The following is a 16,404-nucleotide window of genomic DNA, read 5'->3' as shown; positions in this document are numbered from 1 at the left end:
GCCTTTCCCTTGACTGACTGTCTCCCAAGAGCCACGAGGAATTTGGGGAAGGGTGCTTCCACCTGTTGGACATGGAATGAGGTTGGCCAGGCATTCAGTTATAAATCCAACTGTCAGAAGCTGACAATAAAGCAGGACACAGGACAGCTGTGAGGACTGCAGGAACAGAACACCCACCTTCTTTCATTCTTTGCATGAAAAATTGTTCTCTGCAATATTTGGGCTGATAGAATGGATCACTTCAGATTTGCTGCCGTGGTTTTCCAGCTCTGCTAGAGGGTCTTAGCACAGAATCTGCCAAGTTCTTCATGCAGCCCTCCAAAACTAGATTACTTTTTCCCCAGCTAGAGCATGCAGGCAGTTGTACTGCAGAAGGTGCTTATGACCTGGACAACAAATGCTTCTATGCCTATGGAGCTCACCTTGCTTTCTGCACTTTGAGCTGATTATTAGTTCAAAACATTTTTCAAAAAAAGTGTATAAAAAACATGACTTTTTTAATATGTGGAAAACAAACAAATGCTTTTATCTGTGTGAAAGTTGGGGGGAAAAAAAATCAGTCATTTTGATAAACCTGCTTAGCATGCTCAAAACTGCAGTGCTCAGCACAACATGACTCTGAGCAGGGTGAGAGAGACAAGGTAACAAGAGGGGTGTGCATTGTTCTGTGCCCCTTTGATAACATCCAGAGCAGAAGGCAATCTGCGTATTGCCATGCTCCAGGTGCTGAAAGGCATCGGCAGGAGTAGCAGACAAGGGGCCACGCTCAACCATCCACCCAGACCAGCTCCCTCTAAGGGTGCTCTCACCAGCTGCAGGCACCCACTGGCTTATAAGCCAAGGAGAAGTTTGATGGCATCCAGTTTGAGGAGTGCTGGGAATTTTGTTTCCAAACTGGTGTGCAAATTCTGCTCCCCAAAGATTGCGTTCTGCCAAAAGTCTGTATGCTACAAGCTTGCAGAGCAAGAAACATCCCCTTCCCAGTTCCTAGGCCAGACCGCGTGTCTTTACCCTCTCCGAGCACGTTTTTGCTGTCACAAACTATTTGATTTGCTGAGCTGCTAACAGTTAGGGACAGTTTGACTTCAGCAGGGAGATTTCTCTAGAAGAAGCCAAAGTATTTTACAGTTTGGAAAATGTCAAATGGCTACGTTTGCTGCGGGCAATGGAGTAATTATAGGATAGTAATCAGCTGCCTGTGAGTGACACAGACATTACTCTTCAGCACTGGCTGAGGAGTTGTTCCCTAACGAGATCTGCATAAGTACCTGTGGATATTTTATGAGAGCCTTTTAAGGACAAAGCCACAAACAGCTACAAAAACAACCTACAGCTTCAAGCGCAGGAACAATCTTCTAATCCTGAGCACTCCCCCTCCTCCTAAAGGGGCTACTGTGAATAGCATCTTGCTTTTGATGCATTTTTCCAGACTAAGCAGCACACCATTTATTTGGAAATACACCTCACTTTCCCTATAGTTAACAAGATAAAAAGCGATTCTCCTCTGTCTGGCACAACATTAAGTAGAACATTAAGTATTTTCCAGGCACCTTCCTATATGGTCTTGAAACAGGGGAACATAGCTCTTAAATACTCCACAATCTGAGGGGATCCTGCCTTCATGTCATTACTTATGTCTTGGTTTTTGTGGTTGCTAATTCTGCTAGGTATCTACTTTTTTCCTAAGCTAGTTTTGAGTCCTTCCAGTCAGTTCACAGTGTTCTAGTTTGCAACAGCAGAGGTACAGAACATGCAGCGAGGAGTGGAACGGGAGTGAAGTCATCCCTTCTGTCAGCTGCTGACTCTCATATCAGACTAATGAAACAAATGAACCATACCTTATCATCCGTTCCAGCTGAAATCAGAACTGAGGAATGAACACCAAGGAAAAGACAATTCAGAGCCGTTAGCATTTCCTGAATTGTGCCCCATTAGAGAAAATCCCCCATATTGCCAAATATATGCATCTGCATCCCAGCCCACTCAAGCTTCTTAGAAGCTCTACATTTTACAAAAGGCTGTATTTTATGCATCTTTATTAGGTCAAAAGTAAAAGGAACAAATCTTAAACATGTAAAAAGAAAAGTTTGACCGCTTAAAATTCAATGAGCAAATCTTAAAACAGCTTATAAACCAAACAAGTAAATTTATTTTTAATGATTACTAAAATAGTTTACATAATATACAAACAGATAGGCTACCAGGACACTCAGAAATAAGTCACAGTTGTTTTTTGTTAAAAACCATTTGTCCAGTGAAATGTCCAAAAAGTAAATGCCATCTTTTCCTTCCTAAGCTATTGTTAAATATCCAGAATGGCAGCACTTCCATGTCTTCTTACTGTTTATATTTCTTCCTATTAAAATAAAGCACTCTCCATTGCTGACTCTGAGCGGTTACAATAAATACACCTCTGGTTTAAGTGATCACAGCTCTGTCTCTCTCAAACTGTTCTTTCACATGCTTAGGGTGATTTTGGTCTGTTCCCTGTAACACCTCAAACCTTAACTTGCAGAAAGAAGCCAGAAGATCCAGCAGTGCAAGAGGTTTTCCTGGTTAAGGACTCTTTGCAACAGGACAGCTCAAGGGGCTTGTGCACAAAGGATGGGCCCAAGAGCCACTAATCTCTCAGCTGTTACAGGAAAACATCCTATTAATTTGAGAGCAGTCTTCACACATTCCTTTATAGTCAATAAAATGAAACGGACAGGGACCAATAGCTCAAGAGCAGACGCTAACAGCCATGGCATGGAAGTGCTGCAGTTCTCTTATGTTTTAGACAAAATACTTACAACAGAAACAAGTACATGTTTTTAGTCTGGTGTGAGGAATTTTCTGCATGAGACACTAAAAGAATGTTTTTTAAAAACATGCATTGCCAATCTGTTCTTCACTAGAAGCTTATACAGCAAGCAGCAGGGTATACGCAAACACACAAAGAAAGGTTATTTTTCTAGGATACCAAGTACCACAAATAAATAAACTCTCTTGATGCAAAAATAATCATCTTATTAAAAAGAGAAATAACCTATGTCTTTCTCAACTTTTGATAGGAAAGAAGATGCAACAAGTCTTTAGTACACCCACACAGCTGACATCTTGTAATTTCCCCCAAATTTTAAGACAATGAGCAGAGAATTCCTGGAAGCAGCAAGGCAGAGAGGTGCTGAGGGATTATTTAACTGACATCAGTGCTACTAACATCAAGCAATCCTTCATACCTCAGCCAAAACTGTTTGGGGCAGGCTCATTTATGAAACAAATGCCTACTGAAAGGTTCTCTGCAAATCACAAATCTTTCAAGCAATTTTGCCATTTCTAGAAGCTGCCAGAGACAGCTGACATCTATGTTGTGATCAAATGGATCAAGAAAAAACTTGTGCTTAGACTCGCATTGCTTTATCATCATTTTCACTTTATGGTTTTTTTTTATATTAGAAGAAAAGTAAGCAATTCCGGCAGATGAAGGTGGTGATGTCTTTGCATACACGATACCAGCTTTATGCTGGTCCAGAACAGGACCTCAAAGCCAATAGTGCACCAAGACAGCTTCAGAAGCATGAGTCATGAGTCATTCTGCACTAGTAGACGCTTACTTCCAGGTCCAGGACACCAAGCCTGAATGAGTCATTGAACTTACCAACAACTAGCAAGTTCCTTGTGTACATTCTGCAGCTGATTTAGAGAAGTCCCAGTTGCTCTAGCAGAAACAACCCTGCCAGCTGGCAGAATTTCTTTGCACAGAAAAGACTGTATGGTGCCGAAGCTCAGGAGCTGCAGAGAGTTCTTCCCTGTTCAGACATTGCAACGTACATTTTCTGTCTTCCTCCCTTCCCAAATCCTCTCCAGTAACTTTTATGTGCATCCCTCTACAGGGAGACCTTTTTCAGGCCAAACAGGCAACACAAGATGAGATATACGGCTCCACAGTCCACTCAGCTTATCCGTGTCCATGCTATTATAAGAACCAGGAACATCTGAACTGGTAAACTTTGCCCAGAGGAAATCCCGGACTTTCTCCTCAACTTCTTGTGAGGTGAGGCTCTTTGTCAGCGACTCATCCAGGAGAACTGTCAGCAGGAGAGCCACATCCTTAAATGCTGCATTTTCATGGTCACAGTACTTGTAGAAGATCAAGGTGGAGCTGGCAGGCAGTAACTCAAATCGATGCACCACTGCTACCTTCTTGCCTGCTGTAAACCCAGAGCTGAGCTCATCGTCTACCTCCAGTTTGACAATGTCACTATCCAGTATGGCTTTGTCTGCCCCATTAATTTTGATTGTAGTAGCATTTTGGGAGAGGGCAAAAGCATCAGCAATCTCGTTACTTACGCACCTCAGTGCTTTCTCTGCTTCTTGGCCAGCTGTGAACAGTAGGATGGTCGGCTTGGCACGCAGATGGGAGTCATTAAGATGTTTCTCAAGGAACTTCTGAGTTTTGTTCCACAGACTGTCATCCTGACTTTGGTAAGTATTTTCTAGTTTCTTCATCCGGGCCCGAAACGCTTGCAGAATCTGAGTGTCTCTGCTTGACAAAGTTGCATCCAGAAGACTTGTTATTCCACTCCTCCAGCAGATACAAACCGATACAATAGCCACCAGAAACACTACCAAAGTCCAGATCTTATAAGACCCACCCTGTGATTCCCCATGGTCTATAGAAAGGAAGAGCAAACAGAAAGAAAACAAATGTTTTAGCAGGAATCAACAAGAAATCAACAAGTGAGAGGAAAATAAGAGGAAACAGTAGAACTCAATGAATTCATCCCACTCTCAAGCTACTGGTACAGTTGTTGAAAAGCATAAAGATGTTCTAGTTAAAAAAACTCTAGTTAAAAAAAACTCTTGAACTTCTTTTGCAACTTGAAGTGACAGCATTAAAGAAAAGGATATTTTTACACATTTCCAGCCTAAGAAATTGGACATTCTTCTGAAAAAGGAGTTATTCTGAAAATTCATCAATACTCTATATAATCAAACCCTAAGAGCTTAAAATTGTTCTGATAAAGATCAGCTTTTTCCCCCTACATTTAGGCTCATCAGAAAAAGGCCTATACAAAACCTAGCACCACCAGAATAGTTTCTGTGTTGTCATTTCTCCTCCCTATCCCCACAAGGATAAAACCAGTTTCTACAGCTGTACATGCATCTCAAACACTGATGATCAATGCCGCCAGAAAATGCCTGTGGTCTTTGGATCAGTCACCTTCACAAAGAGTACACAGAGCAAACGATGCACAGGAAGTATACAGAATATCAGATATTTTGATTTGGGTTTGTATTTGAACAGTTAAATTGTCACTTCTTTGACCTACTACAAGTATAAGGCACGACTCTGTTCCCAGTAAAATTAGTGATAAAATATACCAACCTCCCTGGAAGCCGGGAAGAACTGCATACCTTATGCTACTTTTATACATCCTAACTTTTATCAGGACAGCAAGGCAACAACTTCTAAATAAGAACACCACTAGGCCTGCCTCAGTTTTAATATGGCAGCGAATCTTGCAAACACAAATGCAAGAACTTAAATTCAGGTGGGAATGTTACCTATTATGCAAGAATTTCTTTCCGTAGCGCTGAAAACATACACCCTAGCAAGTAAATCATCTGTTCTGGCAAGGACCCTCAATTTAACATCCGCTACCAGGAAATCTAATACTTGCTCAGGCATGAAAATCGTTAACCGTAACACGCACGTGAAATAGAAGTGAAAGCAGAAGTCTTACTTTTGGCCAAAGACTGTGACTGCTTCCCCACACTGGACCGATCTTGAATTCTACTTCTGCCTGTTAAGAGATTAAGAAAGAAACATGAGAAAAATACCAAGAAAATAATTACAACCCATCTTCCAGTGGGGTGTTTGGCAGGGAGTTGACATCAAACTGTATTCTTTTCATCAAAAAGATGTCCTTAGTTATGCTTTTAACATATAAAATTCTACAAAGCTCACAGGAGGGTTAACAAAGCACCCTTGCAAGACGCCTTGGTGAGGCGAACGAAGTCTTGCTAAGTCAGAGCAAAGGTGAGGCTGGGACCTCATCCCGGGCTGGGCTGTATCTAGGATGGGGCTTTCTGCTCTTAACCAACTCTTCACTGACATTCTTTGCCAGAAGTCAGTTCTCAAGCTGCCTTGACAATCTGGCATAAAAAGCACAAGTCTCCAACCCATCACAAATTACGCCCGAGGGCTTTTAACTCTTGGAAAGTCATACAAATAGAAAGGAAGCATTTTGAGTACAAAACAACAAAATGGCAGAGATTCAACCACCTGTTATTCTCTCCCATGTCCTGATTAAGTTTCCTGATTTTGCTCAAGAATTTGCGGGACATGAAAATGGAAGCTTAATTAACACACATATCAGAATAGCAACATATTGCAAGATAAAAGTAGCAAGAGCAAAGTGATATGTTAAAGCCATAATCTCGTATCCCCTCTCCATCCAGCTTGGCCTGCTTCATCAGCAGTCAGTTTCTTGGGAGGATTTGTGCTTTCAAAGCAAAATACAAGCTTTCAACTTCAAAATATACTTTTGGTCTATTTATAAATGGGCTCAGACAGCAAAATACAAGAGACACTAACCACAGAAGAGTGTTACAAACAACTTTCCCAAGAGACTAGTATGCATATATGCAGTGCAATTACTGGTCAGCATGTTTTCTGCATTTAGCCAGTTAATTAAAAAGACATGAGAATTTCTGGCTCCTGGTGAACTACAGCAACTGGTTCAAAGCTCTTTATTAGTACGTAGTCAAGTCAGGATACTGTCAATGGCACTATTGAGAACAAACTGAACACGCACACCATGCAGCAGTTATTTCAGGAACACTAACATAAATTCTATAACCTTGTTTCTGTATGAATGTAATCACAGAAGGTGCTAAAAGCAGCCTGAGTTTAAGCTGGAGCTTAACTGGCTTAATGAGCTACGCTATTCTGTAATTTCAAGCTCCAGCCCCAACAGGGCACAGGCACGGAGCTTGTAAATGGCTAAGCTTATATAAGTCTTCTAATAGTTAACAGATCAAAATCACTTAAATTCTGAACTATTTTACAATGTAGCCCTGTTTGCAGAGACCTGGTTTCACATTTATGAGATAGTGGCGATTTGTACCCTAAAGGAAAAATGTTTCAATAAACAGGCTAAAACCAGACCCCATCCTATCTAAGGACTTTGCCTTTTCTACAACACAATTTGCACAAAGGCCAAGCAAATTATTTGTTTTGCCTATCTCAAAAGGTGTAACTTCTGCCTTAGAGCTTTCAGAGTTTGAAGTGATTTTCCAAAGTTCTTCACCCAATGCACAACCGGTCACTCCTGCACCTCTGGCACAGGAAAGAAAAAGAACCAGACTAGCGAGAGCTCCCGGCATCAATTCACTTTTCAAAGGCATTTCACAGATGCGCAACCACCACAGGACAAGCTTCTCTTCTGGAAGGCACTGTGGGTTTCAAAACCAAGGCCCAAATACCTCCCCCACCCCCATTCTCCAGATCTGATTTACAAGACTTCGATTATTATAACTGCTCAGGACAGAAACAAGCACTGGGACATTGAGAACAGAAGACTACTAAAAACTCAGATCGCTTTCTTTCCTTCCTTTTCTTTCAAGTACCCTTCCAAGAGGAAAAAAAAAGCCCAAACAAAAAAATTTACAACATCAACCAAAGGCAAAAGTCAGAAACACGATGATTTGGTCATTAGATGAACAGACTGGAGTTGGCCAGCAGAGAAAAACGCTGCTCCTCTCCAGGAGCGCACGGCACTAATTCAATCCCAGCAGACCACTATTACTCAGGGAAAGGCCAGAGGGGAAGGTGATGAGTACAAACCAACCTAACATTCACAGCTATCAAATGGTGAAGGGTTTGTTCCCTCCCTAGTACATGCTCCACACTCAGATTGTCCCGCAAATCTCCATTTCCTAACCTAGACAAAAATGGAAATTAAAAGAGAAAGTGGGTCATTTTCTACGGTCAGCAAGCTGAATAACCTCACAGAAGGGCTCTGATCCTGGGATGTACTGCCTTCTCCAGCTTCCATTTGCATCTGCCTCTTGGGAGCTTTTCCACCTTCCCAGAGTGTCCCAGGGCAATGGAAAAAAACATAAGTTCCATACTTTTCAATTAATTACAAGGAAAGACTAGGTATCTACTTTGACTCACTCTGTGATGTTGTTGAGTGTTGCTCTCGAGTTTTCTCAGGGAAGTCAGCCTTTCTTTCTGAAACCAAAGCACAAATGAAAGAACCTGGTTATCACATCAGAGATCAGAATCAGACAGACAAGCCGTACATGCTTCTAGCTCTTTCTGTGAAATCTTCAAAGGCTATTAGGAATATGCTGTACTGTTGAACCAAGCCTGCACCATAAGACAACCTCTTGAGCCCCTCTGTAGATGAAGAAAGAGACTATCATCTAACAGAAAGGGCTGAATTTGGCCCTCCACCCTGCTTGTCCCAGTGTGACACCAAATTACCCTTCCTATTTTTTCTTTAAAATGTAACAGTGTAATAACAACAAATGCAAAGGATAGGAAATCAGCAGCACTGACTGATGGCTAATGGAGATCCGTCACTTCTGAATCCAAAACTATTCAGCAGGAGGGAAACCCCAAGATAAAAAACAGTGTAAAGCTCCTACCTTGACAACACTGCTATCTGACCAGGAGGAATCTAGCAAACATGGGCATGTTCTTAGCTGCCAGAGCAGAATGCCTGTGGAACAGCAGGCTGACACAGATGTATTCTTGTGCACATCTCAGCTATCTGGTTGATGTCTGGTTTTTGTCAGTCTGCACTCACTTTCTGTGCTCTCCCATAAACACTGTGTGATTTGGACCATTACCATTAATGCAAGCCACTACCTCACTACCAGTTAGTAGCTCTCTTACCTCCTCCTCCTCCCTCCACCCGACATAGCAGATCTAGTCATATATATGCAAACCACCCATACTAACATCATCACCTTCTGCTGGGCTATAAAGTATCCCATATTTTCTTTCTCACTGTATTTCCCTGTTGCTTCTGCAACACACAGAGAAAAATCTCTGATCAATGAACAGAAAAAGTGTTCCTTCGCTTTGAAATTGCTTGGAATAGTCAGCTTCTCCCTGCTAAATTCAAAAGTAACTCATCTTTCCAGAAGAGAACAGTTTTGTTTTGCTCAAGGCAACTGAGGATCCATTCTTATAACAGGTTTTGAAGCAGGTACAGTATGACTCATCTTTTTGGTTTGCTTTTCAAAAGAAGATGGCTATGGATTTATCTAAACCCATGCTTTCTTGAACTTGAAGGTTTTACAGCCCAGCAGCTGACTGCCACACCACACCTAGTCATAATTTGACTCATGGGCAGGAGTAAACCTGGAAATTTTTTTGTTTTGAACTTCTTCATCCATTCAGATTTCAACTCAACAACTCCCCCTTTTGTCACAGAACTGGAAGAACATTATTTTAGCACATTTATGCAGTTATCTGCTACACTGTGGAAAAGGTACTGATAAAACTCTTGTTATTACCTTTTAACGGGGTATAATTGTTTGGTTGATGCCCTGCTGGCTTCTCAGGTTCATTACTGTCATAAACCTTTGCTTTTTCCTTTATTGGACTCTCTTGAAGAAAAGAAATTGAAGAACTGCCTGTCAGGAGGCAAAAAAGAAAAACCAGCAAGAGAATTTGTACAGGTGCAGTATCATTTGTGTTCGTAACATTACAAAACAGAAGGACCAAGGACAGTTTCAGAACTCACCTGATCTAAATCAGTGATTTTCAATTTGTGATCTCCCAAGAGTTACTTTCTTAAAAAGTAACCAAAAGCAACTGAGATTTGAAAAGCTTACGGTAAATATGAGTTCACTGCAAAGAGACATCGACGCACACTTTATTTTTATTTATTTTCAGGAGTCCTTGGCTTAAAAGAAACCCCAGACATCAAGACACCAAATGCTAAGAACCAAGAAAAGCCTTGCACTTAAGGGGTTCAGTGTAAACTAGTAAATACACAAGCATAGCAATAGAGCATTTTCCCCACAGCTTTAGGCACACAACTTAGTAATTGTGCCATCTTCTACAGCATTAGGCAGAGCGGAAAAGAGGCTCTATATTTGCTTCTTCCTAAGCTCCCTTTTTACATAGTCTAAGCTATCCTTTAGTTGGGTCTCTTTCTCTCATTAACCAGAAAGGTAATCAATCTAGGGCCTCCTAACTTAATCCCCTCAGGTAGCTGGGAGGAATCTAAACCACTCCCTCTAGGTTGGTTGCCAAATTACAGAGCCATTCAGGTGCTGAAATCTAGCTTAGTTAACGTTACTAACCAGAAAGATTAAAGCTCTGCAAGGTGACGGGAGTCACTGAGCAAAGGTCGAGGTGGAAAAACAGTCAAAAGCAGAACACCAGAAGAAGCCTGAAAGGATAAAAGCGCAACCACGCTAGCCTAGATGTCTAGATTCAAGGAGCACTCAGGTATGGAATGCAAGCTGCAGCACAGCTATGGAACAGACACAGTGACAGAACGAACAAGCTGAGGGGCAGAAGCAGAGGAACCAGCAAAGGGAGGAACACAATCAGTAACACTTTTTCTCTGTAACATTCATACTTTCATTCTTCTAACAGCACTGAGCTCTCCTAGGGATTAATGTGTTTCTTTAGCTCTTTACCATAGGCCAAGGGCAACGCACAGCTTGCCACCTAGTGTTTACTTATTTTAGTTAAAGAAAAGACAACAGCCTTTTTCTAACATTTGCCGGCAGCTTTAGCACGCCAATGTAATTTAAGTATACAAAGGAGAGGGAGAAACCCAAACCACAAACAAGGGAGAAAACTCTAAGATAACTTTAAGCTAAGGTATTAAGTCAGAGGTACAACAGTATTTTCGCACAGTGAGTGGGATACTATATTTCCAAAACAATCTTAAAAAGCTGCTCAGTGATGGATTTCCCTTGAAGCTAAGGATGAAGAGACCCACCAAACCAACTGATCTTCAGGAATGCCAAAAACATATCATAATATTTCACTATGTACTAAGGTTTCTCAAGGAAAATCTTACTAGCTGAGGTGGCTTGCAATCACAAGACCAGAAAGATCTATTAATCTAAAGAGAGCTCCTTGTGCAGTCCATACCTTGTAATTCCTCTCCCCTATTTTGCATCAATCAGTACTTTACATCTCTCAAAGTGTTCTAAAAAGTTCTTGTAAAAAGGAAAGCTTTAAACATGCACAACTTCACTTCTCGTAGGAAGACGTGTGAATCAGACCTCTGTGACAGCGAGTATCACCGACAGGAAGGGCACTAATCCAAGAAGCTTGGCATCCCCTAAGCTCCCCTTTATCAAGTTTAACTTTCCTAGAAATATATATAAATATAAAATCCAATTCAGACATGTCTGTTCTTTCCTTACAAAGCTGTAAGCCTCCTACCCAAAGGATCATTCCTGCTTTCCAGGCAGCTGGTGAGGGTTTTCCAATACACCTTAAATCCGCTAGCCGGCCACCTGCTGCCCACTCACCTGCCAAGAGTAATCTTCTTACTATCCCCATCTTGCACACCAGTTTAATCAGAGCAATTAGAAATCCACAAGTTCATAAACCATAGGTTTTTAAACCAAAATATAAAGCTGGTAGTTTAACACAGCAGAACTTTTTAAGTCTAGCACATACCCATCCTCGTGGGTTCAATCTTTTTCAGCAGAGATAAGTCTGCGACACGCTTGATGCTGTGTTCCACAGCAGCTACAGAGCGCACAAACACCCACCTAGCGCCTGCCGTTAACTTGTACAGTCATACACTCTACTTGCATATTCTAAGACAACTTCAGTGGCGATCGCTAGCATATATCTTTAGCTCGCTGATCTAGAAGATACCTAGTTTGAGGCAGGGTTTGTAGGCCCTTAAAGCTTTTTAGCTCCAGAAGCAAATTTCCTAATCTATTTTTAAAACCTTTAAGCACAAGCCAGAAACCAGTTTCTCAAGCTGTGGTTTTGCTTCCATTCCCCTCTCAGGGGAGCACGATAACTACATCCTTATAAAAACCCATCCTGCTTGTCCCGCTGCCTAACAGGCCCTTTATTCCCCTGAACGCCGCAGGAAAAAACAATATTGTACAGCTACAGGAGGGAGAACTGAGAGAGGAATTACTCTTTCACTTTTTATATAAAACATTAGAGTCTCTTAACATCATACTTTTATGCCTGTTGTGACTACAATTAAATACAGCTATTAAGAGCTCAGGGTGGTGTGGGGAGGGCATCTCTCACCCCAGCCTCGTTTTTAGAGATGCCTCTATTAATAAAAAACACTCGGCTCCAACTACTGAAGCAGCCCAGCCACATGTGAAATACTACGCACATTAGTGCCCTGTTAGCCATCACATGGGAGTAACAGCTTCTCACAGCTTTTTTCACAAGTTAACCTTTGTACTTTCCCACAGATATGCTCATCACCTCCCTCTTCCTCCATCAAGATTTTTCCTGGAAATTCTGCTTCTCAAGCATTACACTGGCAGCCCTCTTTAAGGGTGGTGCCACATCCTTACAGCAAAGTGCTGCCACTGTAACAAGAGCTTGGTGACAGCCTTGTCGCAAGATATGGATGGGAACAGAGAACAGTCTCAGGCTAGACCAACCCACCCATCCAAGAATCGCCACATCCTTTTATAATGCTGCATAAGGTCCAACTCAAAATAGATCAACAGACTACAAGGGAAGGAAACACAATTTGCTTGCAGTTTTCTGATGGGAGTGGCAGGCTAAGCCACGTGACTGTATGACACAAAGCATATCTCTGAAGTTTTGAGGACAACTAAAGCAAGAAGGTGTCAGAGACAACGCAACACAAAAGCTTGTCCAGCCCCATATCCAAGAGCAAGTACCAATGTCCGCTTGGAGGTCCAGAAAAAGGGCAGTTACAAGCCTCCTCGGAAGCAGTGTATGGAGAAGTCTTACAGTGATCTGTTTCTGCAGCTTGAGGTACTTTATTTGACCTGAAGGTGTTCAAAGCCACGTTGGATGAGGCTTTGAGCAACTTGATCCAGTGGCAGGTCTCCCTGCCCATTGCAGGGGGGTTGGAACTGGAAGGGCTTTGAGGTCTCTTCCAACCCAAATCATTCTATGATTCTATTATTTAAATCCAGCCTCTTAAAACTCAAGCATTGTTAATAAAAGCACTTAATCTCCATTTCCATGCTATGACAAAATACTGTTCCAAGAGATATGGGAGGTAAATCAGCCACTTTGGGGCCTGAGCACGCTTTACAGGCATGGATCCTTTCAAGAAGGCAGGGCCCTTCACTACAACAAAGACATTGAGGGGCTGGAGCATGTCAAGAGGAAGGCAACAAAGCTGGTGAAGGGGCTGGAGAACAAGTCTTATGAGGAGTGACTGAGGGAACTGGGGTTGCTTAGTCTGGAGAAAAGGAGGTTGAGGGGAGACCTTATCACTGTCTACATCTCCCTGAATGGAGGTCGTAGTGAGGTGGGTGCTGGTCTCTTCTCTAAAGTGACAGGATGAGAGGAAATGGCCTCAAGTTGCACCAGGGCAGGTTCAGATTGGACGTTAGCAAAAATTTCTTCACTGTACAGGTTCTCAGCCCTGGCAGAGGCTGTGCAGGGAGCTGGTGGAGTCCCTATCCCTGGAGGGGTTTAAAACATGGGTGGGCAGAGTGCTTAGGGATCTGTTTTAGCAATGGACAGGTACAGTTGGACTCTATGATCTCCAAGGCTTTTTTCATCCTAACAATTCTACCCTATGAAGCGCTCATCTCTCAACTATGGAATAAGAACCACAGTGGGATGTCCTCGCTAGCACAGCAGTACCAGGCTGAGACCTACAAGGCAGCTGAACCCCAGTGAGCCCCGTTCCCGCTCTGGGTGTGTTCCGGAGCCTCTGGAAGCGATACGGGCAGCAGCTGCTGTGGCTCCAAACCCACCTGTGGCTCTGAACGCCCGGATCGGGGGTCTCGCCAAGGGGTCTGGCCTCCCGAAGTCAACTTCATCTCCTGCAACGAGAAACAGGGTGACGGGGTCGCCAAAGCCGGGCAGCCCCCCGCCGGCCTCCCGGGAGCACGGCCCGCCCCTTCTGGACTCACTGGGCCATCCCAGCGTTCCCAGTCTCCCTGCCCAGGAGGCGCCCCCCCCGCCTCCATATCGCGCCGCCAACCACGAGACCCACCGCGCACCCGCGCCGCTCACCCTGCAGCGCCCCTGCGGGCTCGGGCTCTTCCGCCGCCTCGGCCTCCTGCGCCGCCGCCGCCAACCGCGGGCTCTTCCGCCTGCGCTTCAGCTCGGTGGCGTCCGGCGGCACCTGCCCGTCGCTGCCCCCCACCATCGTGCCCGCCTCGCCGTGCCGCCACCGGCCCCGGCCGCCCGCGGGCTCCTCTGGGCCCCGCGTGGGACCGAAGCTGCCGCCTCGGCGCGGCGAGGGTGGCTCCGCGAACCTCACTTCCCGCCTCGGGGAGGGATCGGCGCCCTCCGCTTCCGCCGCCGCCATGTTGCGGGTGGTGCTGCGGCGTCACGTGATTCAGCGCCCGGGCCACTGTGGGGTGCGGGGGGGCGGGCTCTTTGGAGTCACGTGGTACGGCTCCCTGTTCGCCATGGGGCGCAAGGGGCGCCTCGGAGTCACGTGGCACGGCTCATCGGGCGCGGGGACGGGGGGGGGGGTGCCTCGGAGTCACGTGATCCAGCACCCGAGCCGCCATAGGGCGCAGGCGGCTCCTAAAGATCACGTGGTGCGAGTCACGGGGAGTGCCGCCGAGCCACGTGGTGTGACTGGGTCACGTGATCAGCACCGGCCCGGCATGGGGAGGAAGGGGCGCTTTGGAGGGCCATGGTGGCTCCTTGAGGGAACTTGGAGCCCTCAAGGGAACTTGGGAGCGAGTGGAACCCCGTCAGGAGTTGTGGTCGGGGCAGGAGGCACATGGCACGCTGTGACAGACCTGATGTCAGTGCCTCAGCCCACAGGGCACCCCAGAGTGTGTGAAACGTTGATACAAGGAGTTACTCTTACAAAAAGTGGAATATTTTGATATAAACTGAAGTTTCATCTAAGTAATTGCGTGTTTTTTAAAAGTCAGGCAGATTGCCCATCTGATAGCATAGGGTTGGTTTTTTTTTCAAAGTTTTTCCAGACCCTGTTCATTTTCTGGTGATGGTAATGCCTTGTGTTCAGTCTGATCTGTGCTGAACAGAGGCGTCTGTTTCTATAATCCTCTCTCTTTGCAGAGTTTCCCCACCTCAAATGTGAGGTCAGGCAGAGCTGGAGCCGAAGCTCTGTATTTAGCAAGAGATTTAACTGTTGTGAAATTCATAATAACATAAAACCAAAATGAGTTGTTAACACTTAAAGTTCTTGTGGGATACTGCAGCACCGTTACAAACACACAAGCTACCAAATAGCAGACAATTTATTAGTAAAGCTTAAGAAAATAATGACAACCAGCAAGATAGTTTAGTAATCATAACCATCAGGGATAATAACGAAGCAGCCTTCATGTCCCTTAGTTGTTAGGCACAAAGCTTAGCAGGCGCCCCTGTGATGGCAGCGTACACCATGGTTTGTTGCTGTGCCTTGACACAAGTTTTAGGTTATTTATACAGGTTGTGTCCTACCATGTAGGTGCCTCGAGGCAAGCTCAGCTCTGCCCTTAAGTTATATAATTACTGCTTATTATTACTCACACACAAACCCCGGTCGAGGGTCTTTCCATCCTCCTAAGGGTTGTTACTTCATCTTTCTTGGTCTTCCTCGCTTGCCCTTTGACTGTCTTCGCTCTCACCGAAGGTCGCTTACAACTGCAAGTTCCATAACTCAGATGGGAAACACAGCTGAGCAAGTGCTTCTTCTCTTAACTGTACAGTTCTTCATTGTTCTTCACACAGGCTTTCTCTTGTGATGTATCAATTGCTGGTGAATTCACCACTCTCTCAGGCAGTTGCTTAAACTTACAATACAATATACTGCTTTACCTCTACAGATCAAGTAATTTTCCTTCTCCAATGCATCAGTCCTTGGAATGTAATAAGATTCCTGAGAAAGTTTATACACATGCATGTAAGTGGGAAGTCCATTCTGTAACAGCTCTTGTCTTGCTGCGCGTGATTGATGGAGATCACTGCCTCGGGATGCCCAGGCCTGATAAAGGATGCTTGCTTTCTAAAACTCCAAAATGAGTCTTAGAGAGTTTATTTGGCAGCATTTTCAGTAGCAACACAGCTACTACTTTGTAGGGTTGCGAACGTTGTGCTGTTACTTTGCACGGTCAATGTGACTGTGCACTCGAACAAGGCTGAGCGAGAGAAATGCCGTTCTGCAGCTGTCTTCTCTGTACATACACTTCAAACTGAAAAACATTCTCGTACTGTACTAACACACTTTAATTCTTACAGGTTCATACAGAAGCAAGTGGGTATTT

At 44.1% G+C, this 16,404-nt stretch overlaps 1 protein-coding gene across 1 annotated transcript; it reads right to left on the bottom strand.

The window, feature by feature from the left end:
• Positions 1–2,019: 2,019 nt before the first annotated feature.
• Positions 2,020–14,513, bottom strand: LOC104058162 (torsin-1A-interacting protein 1). Its single transcript, XM_054073262.1, has 6 exons — positions 14,186–14,513; positions 13,924–13,992; positions 9,520–9,639; positions 8,168–8,224; positions 5,730–5,789; positions 2,020–4,655 (listed from the first exon to the last, which is right to left on the bottom strand). Exons 1-6 carry the CDS (start codon positions 14,481–14,483, stop codon positions 3,856–3,858), a joined length of 1,404 nt encoding a protein of 467 aa, XP_053929237.1. The 5' UTR covers positions 14,484–14,513; the 3' UTR covers positions 2,020–3,855.
• Positions 14,514–16,404: the final 1,891 nt, after the last annotated feature.

Source organism: Cuculus canorus, chromosome 8, assembly GCF_017976375.1.
Source record: "Cuculus canorus isolate bCucCan1 chromosome 8, bCucCan1.pri, whole genome shotgun sequence".
Classification (NCBI taxonomy): domain Eukaryota; kingdom Metazoa; phylum Chordata; class Aves; order Cuculiformes; family Cuculidae; genus Cuculus; species Cuculus canorus.
Note: the sequence above shows the minus strand (reverse complement) of the source record. Positions and strands in the feature narration are given on the sequence as shown.